At 39.2% G+C, this 8,356-nt stretch overlaps 1 protein-coding gene across 1 annotated transcript; it reads right to left on the bottom strand.

The window, feature by feature from the left end:
- Nucleotides 1-759: 759 nt before the first annotated feature.
- Nucleotides 760-8,153, bottom strand: LOC137091514 (uncharacterized). Its single transcript, XM_067456015.1, has 9 exons — nt 8,129-8,153; nt 7,628-7,715; nt 7,480-7,518; nt 7,307-7,360; nt 7,180-7,221; nt 7,042-7,095; nt 6,882-6,956; nt 6,281-6,355; nt 760-4,703 (listed from the first exon to the last, which is right to left on the bottom strand). The coding sequence occupies exons 2-9, from the start codon at nt 7,712-7,714 to the stop codon at nt 2,592-2,594; spliced, it is 2,538 nt and encodes an 845-aa protein (XP_067312116.1). The 5' UTR covers nt 7,715; nt 8,129-8,153; the 3' UTR covers nt 760-2,591.
- Nucleotides 8,154-8,356: the final 203 nt, after the last annotated feature.

The raw sequence follows: 8,356 nt of genomic DNA, 5'->3' as shown, positions 1-8,356 counted from the left end.
ATATAAAATAAATAAATACAAATATAATTATGGTGTCAGATAATTTAGTTAAAATATGTGATTGGTATGTCAAGAGTGATACTACCATAGGAAGTGACCACTTCCCAGTTATCACTATAATAAATACAAATGTATGTATACAAGAAGAAAGTACAATAAACAGATGGTGTTTTGAGAAAGCAGACTGGGAAAATTTTATACTGTGAGAAGTCAGTAAACTTGGTTACGTTAGAAGGAGACATAGAGGAATTCACAAAGCAAATTACTGAACACATTTCAGAAATATCTAGGAGGACAGCCGCACTCAAGGCCAGAAAAAAACTGAAAAGAAAACAGACAGGGCTTATCATCTCTCTCTCCCCACCCACCACCCAATTCACACTTAGGCCATCTAATGACAACTGAAACAGTTCCATCCATGGGTAGGCCTTTACACTCAAGGCCAGAAATCATCTTTTAACAGAAAGGGCTCATCACTCACAGAATGACCATCTATGATGGAGACTAGTCTCTCTCATATGCATTTGGAAAGTCACAAATGTACGTCTGATCACCTGTTTTTAAAACCATGCATTTCTGCTCTAACCTGTCTACTGGAATCAGACACACTGGCGAGAAAAGGCTTCCACTTACAAGTCTGATATGTGACACCAACCCATAACCTTGTGATAAAGGAAAGAAGGCATTTGTAGTAAACTTTTTGAAAAGGACAGCAATTTCTGTACCCCCTTCGGAAGGAAAGGATACGATATTCTGGATTTCTCCATAAGGCCATCCTTAAAAATATTTTGGTTTGCAGTAACAGTAAAAAAATTAAAAAAAGGGTCGGTAGGTAGGTCTATATTTTTTTTTTCAAATTTTAATACAAAAAAAAAAGTACATTTTTGGTGATGGTGATTACGTAGGTATGAATTTAAACAAATTGGCATATCGTGACATCACTGACTGGGTCTTCAAGCCGTGCCTTGGGGCGTGTAGGCTAATTGCAGGCTATATAGACCACAAACAAATTGAAATATTTGTCAAAAACATGTTTATTGCATAAATTTCCGGTGCATTCTTAAAGAAAAGTGTCCAACCACCGCTAGCTGTCATTGACTCAAAGCTGTCAACCCCCCCTTTTTTCAGGTATTTTAGCTCTTTTCCCGCTGTCTTCCCGTTTTAGTATTTTCCCGTGATATGTTTCTTATTTTTACGCTCGATTGTGTAAAAAGGGGTCGTTTTACGCTCGATTGTGAACACGCAACTATCTGTGTCTGTCTCTGAAGTGGCTTCCACTTCTTGCCAGACCAACGCATCTGGTGATACAGACTAGTGCATTTGAATATTAAAAAGCAAAAAGTTGTTTTTATGAATTCAATTAATTAAGTCTATAACCAGCTATTTAATCAAGAGCAGTGAGTGAGTCCTTATCTTTTGTTTGACAGAGAGCAGTAAAGGCTACTGCCCCTTTAAGAGCTAATACAGAGATATGCTCGTCTTTCTCAACTGTATAAAGTTCTCTTAAGGCATATACAGACTGTCTGATGGATACTCATCAAGATCGACATGTTGACATACTTTTTGTGTGAGTTTATCCGTTCAAACGCAAGACTTGAAAGAACTCAATATTTGCGCGCTGTGAGACGTGCGCGCGCTGCGCACAGAGACAGATCTTCTCTCACTGCAGAGTTCTCATTCGCGTCTTCTGGCGAATATACTGAGTGATGATGGCGAAAATGACTGGTCATACGGCAGCACTCGCATGCATTGAACACAGTTTACAAAGATAGACCGTTTTGCCCACGTTTTCTTTTATTATCGCTGTTGTAGTGTACGTGTATCCATCGACAGAACCATACATAAAGCATTATTTTTCAAGTTACAACCAGTCCCGCCGCTCCCACCACGCGCTGGGGTTGAGCAGAACACACGCTACCCATAGCAAAGCGTTATGACAACGACATTTCAGACTGACAGAGACAAGATAAACGGCTTTTCCACCATTTGTTACTGTTTTGTACACGTTGTTATATTAATTATAATTCAAAATCTATTTTATTCGCCACAATATAGTAATGATAAATGTTGAGGGGGCACTTTTGATTCATTTTCAAAAAGGACAGGGGCTCAAAGCCCTCCCCAATGCAGTGCACTTGCCTGGTGTGTGTAACATGGTCCTCCTGACTCCTATCACACAATGCGGCGAAATCTCCGACAGGGCTTTAAAACGTTACAGTGAATGAGAGTATGAGCCGAGCCGAAACCATGGCCGAAACGAACGCACGTGCTGGCCATAGTGTGACATCCGTTAACCATAGTGTAAACATAGATGACGTCACGGGTTTTTCTATAAACGAAAGAACGTAGCCTCGTTTGTATGGCCCAGGCAATTTATACATTTATAATACTTACTAAAATATAATTCATATTATTTTATTACTGTTGTATTAGTTGTTTGAAAAGTAAAAAAAGAAATTGGTCGGTCTTAAAGCCAATTTACAACCGGCAAGTCGGTCGGACTAAAAGGGAAAAAAAATAAAAAATTGAGTCGGCCCTAAATTGACAGGGTCGGTCGGGTTACGGCAAACAAGAATATTTTTAAGGATGGCCTAAACACCATCACTCATCTTTGCAAAACAATCTCTGCGTCTCTTACTAAGGGTATAGCTTTTGCTGGTATAAACTAGTCCTTTATGCACCATTCTTCTGTGCACTACCATTTCATCTGGTGCATGTTTCTGTGCAGAAATGAAGGCACTTTTTTCATCATCAGTAGTCTCTGTCACTCTGCCACTATCCAGAACAGTTGTGTCTTGCCATTTTGTGAAACTCTTTACTCTTCGGTCATTTGTCATTTCCAAACAGAACTCCTTAACTTGCTCACTAACCGCATACCTTGTGGTAAAGAGTGGTATTGCTCTGTGCAACAGGAATTTGTTCACAATCTGCAGAGCTACACACTTTGTTCCATGCACCAGTTTCAACAGACCACCATTTGCATTTTCAAACACAAATGCTGAGTGCGCCCAGAGTGGCCCCCACAATTTCACTGATTTTGCAAGGTGAGTTAGCAGGTGTACATTAAATGTCATAGCTGTCTCGCCATACAGCAACTGAAACCTTGCCACGAACTCAAAAAGCATGTTATCTGCTTTGTTGATGTCTTGAAAGGTAATTTTCTCATTCAAAAGTAGAAATACTGCTGATACTAGAAGGCCTAGGTGCTTCACATAACATGGTTGAAGTACACCATTCAGGACTGGCAAACTGTAAAACAGGAGCCATGCTCGCCACTCTGAGGCTTTCCAGTACTTGAATTCTGCAAGGGGTCTGGGTAGTCGTGTTATCAGGTGTGGTGGCTTTATGTCCTTGATCCTGTTTTCTAGCACCCTCATAGTGTTGGGACTCCCGGTGTAATAGGGTTGATCACTGTTGTTCAAAAGAAGCTCTGTGAGCTGTCTAATGACACCCAGTAAGACAGCATGCATATAGTCTGGAACAAAGCCCCACACTATATCAAAATAGGGCATGTTTATAAGTGGTGATGGACCTTTCACTCCTCTGACACTTCTGTTTTGTGCTACTGCTTGCTCCATATCTGCCAGCATTTTCTTCGCTTCTCTGTCAGGATATTCTGTGTCAGTCACAGTGTACTTCACCTGTTTCTCTACTAGAGTACCAGGATGTAAACAGAATCCACAACCAAAGTACCCATTAAACTGTGTGGTGTTTTGCATGGCTGGTCTTGCCTTTGAGTCTACGCAACAACACATTCCAACAATTTTGCTGTACACACATGTTCCATTTTTTCTCCAAGACACGCCTCTGGATGCCAGTGTTTTGGCCTGATCAACAAAGGGTCTGAGAAAAATAGACATAACTGGCTCTTGAGTACCAAACCAAAGACCTGCAAGCACTACATTCTGAAATCTCATTTTGGGAGGGAGCTCGTTTAAATGCAGGTGTATAGGCCATATAGAAAATCTGGAAGACTTGTAGACAGGGGAGCCATCAGAATTGAAATTATATGACAAATTGTTCGGATCTGACAGAATTCCACCTGGTCTTGACAAGTTTTGATACATTTCACCATCATATATGTCTGAGATAACATGTTCATTCTGTGGCCTTTGGTGTCTGTAGCTCATGCTATTTTGAATCTGAGGAGTTTCAAGCAGCGTCTGGATTTGAGGCGCAATTGGTATGTTGATAAAAAAGCTTGCACTGTTTAAGGAACTTATTTCAATGGGAGCATTACAGATTGCACACTGTGCAATGTTTTTGTCTTGTATGTCTTCTTGTGTGCCAATGTATACTTTACAGGTTTTGCAGTAGAAGTGGAACTCCACAATGTCTGAGTTATTTTTAAATACCTTATTGAACACATGCTTTGATCTAGGTAACACCTCTTTGCCAAACAGAGTATTTATGAGCTTTAATAAGTCATGAAGTTGTGTCCCAGTTATATTATGTCTTGCTGCATGACTCATCACCATGAGCAGTGCCTCAGCCTTTGTCGTTGTACCTGCTGACATTAGTACTGAATCCATGTCTGTATCAAAACCTATCTGTCTGAATGGATCATCTTCTGGAATATCTGGAATTTCCGAATCATCTCCAGAAACACTGCCTTCAGATGATGAATCACAACTAAACTGCTGGGCCATATCACTTGGTTGCAGCTCAGATGTAAGCAGAAAGCGACCAGATGAAGACATGAGCTACAAAATTACAAAAAAAAAACACATTCCTGAGTGCATGTGTCTACATACAATGACAGTAAAATAAGAAATGTATGACTGACAGGTAGGGCTGTATGATATGACGTTATACATGCGCAGTAGATTGTACCCATTGTAGCGTGCATAGTGGCCTCCCATTTTTAGGTGACCACGCGTCACTGCTTATCATTCATCCTAGACAGGGCACTGATCAGGACATAAGTGAATGGGCTTACTCCCTGATCAGTGCCCTGTCTAGTGAACTAGGGAGCTGATTGAGCCCAATGTTCACGCTGTAATTCACTGCAAAGTCTTGTTTTAGTGTAACAATGCATTTCTGAGCATTCTCCCTTGGTTCTTGTCTCTCGGTCTTGGAGTATTTGCCTGTTCTGTGGATTACCCTTTTTTCCTGCATTGGTTGCCTTGTTGGACTCCTTGCCTGTGTATGACCTTTAGCCTGTTTTTGATTACTACTGTGGATTACCCTTTAATAAATACTGCATTTGGATCCTCTACCTTTTGTCTCAGAGCAGTCTGTTACAATGATCTAGCTTCCAGCGAATCGCCTACTGTATTCAACTTATGAAAAAAGTGTAGCACCTCTCGCACTTCAAAATGCATACATTATGTCTGACAAGTGTAACAATTGTGCAATCAGTTGTGTGTTGTCAGACGTAGAGGAAGCATTTTGAGAGGTGCTACACTTGACTGACACCGAGTCGCAGAACATGTCACCGTGTGTGTGTGACACCTCCAGTAGTGACTGACAGATTAATCGAGCACCTATACTTATGTAATTATGACACAAAATCCTAAATAAATAGCATAATTGTGTAATATTTTAAATATAAATTTAACATTGTTATTTTTCATGTCTATTTAATTGACATGTGCAGCTGAATGTTTTGTAATACGTCACAAACTGCCCATTCTAAGAAAGACACAAAATAAATATATCATGTGTCACTATAAGAATAACGCATTAACAGTCGCGTCCGTTACTGTAAACATTTAATTTTTGTGTGATGCCACTATCCACTGGCACATGCCAATGAAGATCGGATATGCCACCGGATGTGCCAATACGCAAAGTGACATTGGCTTCTGTGCATCAGATGCCATGCCACTTAATGTTAATACTACTACTGACTTTTTCCGTAAATTGGATTCGGAAGGCGATGCGGCGAAAGCTTGATCATTTACTTTATAAAGCTTGGAAGAGCCAGGACATTTTTAATATAACTGATTGTATTTATATGAAAGAAGAATTTTATATAGTCTTATCATTTCTCCCTAGTTCGTCATTTCTAAATACTCTCTAACATCGCTTACAGCATCTAACACTGCCCATTGCTAAATTAGATTGCCCACAATGCTAGTTTATGCCATGTTTTTCAGTGGAAGATGGTAACCTTAATAGGCAGTAAAACTAAAGCGTTAACTTATTCGCTATTTTTTAATCCTTTATGATACAGATATGTTCCATATTGGGATATGTATCGTTATCGGGGTATGAGATTTTAGTCAAATTGTACAGCCATACTTGTGTCACCGGTTGTGCTCTGCCCTACCCTGACCTCAAGATTTGCGCAGCTTGAACCTGGTCTGACTTCACTTTCATTTTCTCTGCAGTTGGCAGCAAGAGGCAGTACCTGAAAGCACAAAGAAACATTTAGAAAAAATAATTAAAGAAAACATGCACCAAACAGCAAATGAGTGTTTTAAAATAAAGGCTCATAAAAGCAGGATTAAGCTGTTTAATGAACTAAGTATATGATCAAACTAATTCAAGCTTGGTTTAAAATTACCTAGTGGAATTACCTGGTGGAGTTTTTGACATATGATTGTGATATGGAACAGCTTTTTATGAGTTGGACCCTATTTTGTTTGTGTTATTCACTTACATAACGATGCACATTTCCTAAACAGCCACGGGTTAGATTTTCTGCCATAGTAAAGAGCTTATTAATTACAAAAAACAATATTTTATTTTTGCTAATTATTATTTTATTTCGGTACGGTTTTCAGTAAGCTGTTGCTAGTTTCGTTTTATTTTAGTTTTTCATTTAATATTATTTTTTAATTTTATTTCAGTTTACGAAAATGTTTTTTGACCAATAGTTTTAGTCTTAGTTAATTAAGTCATTCCCTAATTTAAAAAGTTGATAAATCCCTCACCTCAATATCTGCAGTGCTCAGGTGTGGACTGATTTTATCTCCATGATCTATATGGTCGCTGGTGAAAGCAAAAGCCTGAAAAAACAGGAGTTACTTTTAGACAACACTTTCCACAACATCATGCCACAAGCCTGCAGGTGTGGTTGGTAGAAGAGCTCACCATGCTGTCCGTGTCATCTGGATCCAGATGAAGATCGCCAGATGGAGACATGGTCTGCACAGGAACAAGAAGATCAGTACTAAATGTATTAAAACCCAATTATCTCATTCCAATTTAAAAAGATGATAAATCCCTCACCTCAACATCTACGTCTATGTGGTCGCGGGTAAAAGCCAAAGCCTGAAAAAACAGGAGTTACTTTTAGACAACACTTTCCAAAACAACATGCCACAAACCTGCAGGTGTGGTTGGTAGAAGAGCTCACCATGCTGTCCGTGTCATCTGGATCCAGATGAAGATCGCCAGATGGAGACATGGTCTGCACAGGAACAAGAAGAGATGGCACAAGTCAGAGTAAAAAAAAACTGAAATACAAAATGCAGTAAAAGCCAATGGGAAATTATGCCTTTTAAATAAAAAATAATAATACTCTCTCACCTCAACATCTGCAGTGTGTGACCCTGAGCCATTTTCCACCTTTAAACAACATATTCAGGTAAGACTGAAGTCATACATTCTTTCAATCCAATCTTATTATATAATATTGACAAACTCCAAGGATTACATTTCTAATGAGCTGACTTACATCCAAATGTCCTCTTTTCAGTCTTGCACAGGGAAATGTAACTCTGCTCTTAGGCTCCAAGTACAATTTGTACTTGCGTTTTGACATTCTACGATGTAAAAAAAGACAGAGAAAAAATTATTAACAGATATTCATGAATAATGGTATGTTGAATAATTAAAAAAAATAATTACACAGTACACACACATACAACCATTAAATAAACTTTATTGATCAGGTAACATTGTTGGGAATGTTTTCTAATCCTTTGACTGTCTGTATAAATTTATCTGTTTACCAGCTATTTGCCAACTAAATGACTTGGATTATTGCACCAAAAAGTGAGACATACACCAGTTGCCAGACTATTGTGATGCAGCCTCAACTGGAACTGTGTTGTGTTAAACGTTAAACAGACGTGTTTTTATTATGTAAAAGTTTAAACCTTTAAATTCATCATTTTATAATGGTAGCTAAGACACTCATATACTGCAGTGTACAGCAGGGCTATTCAAATCTTACCCTGGAGGGCCAATGCGGTGCAGAGTTTCTCTCCAACCCTGATCAAACACACTCACCTGTGATTTTCTAATGATCCTGAAGACATTGATTAGCATGTTCAGGTGTGTTTGATTAGGGTTGGAGCTAAACTCTGCACCGCATTGGCCGTTATGCGTGTAGTCTGTAACCAAGGTAACAGTGCATCTCGCGCTTCCCGCCGGCCGCCGTTTGAGTTAAATTCGCTCGTGC

The sequence above is a fragment of the Pseudorasbora parva genome, chromosome 10, assembly GCF_024679245.1.
Source record: "Pseudorasbora parva isolate DD20220531a chromosome 10, ASM2467924v1, whole genome shotgun sequence".
Lineage (NCBI taxonomy): Eukaryota > Metazoa > Chordata > Actinopteri > Cypriniformes > Gobionidae > Pseudorasbora > Pseudorasbora parva.
Note: the sequence above shows the minus strand (reverse complement) of the source record. Positions and strands in the feature narration are given on the sequence as shown.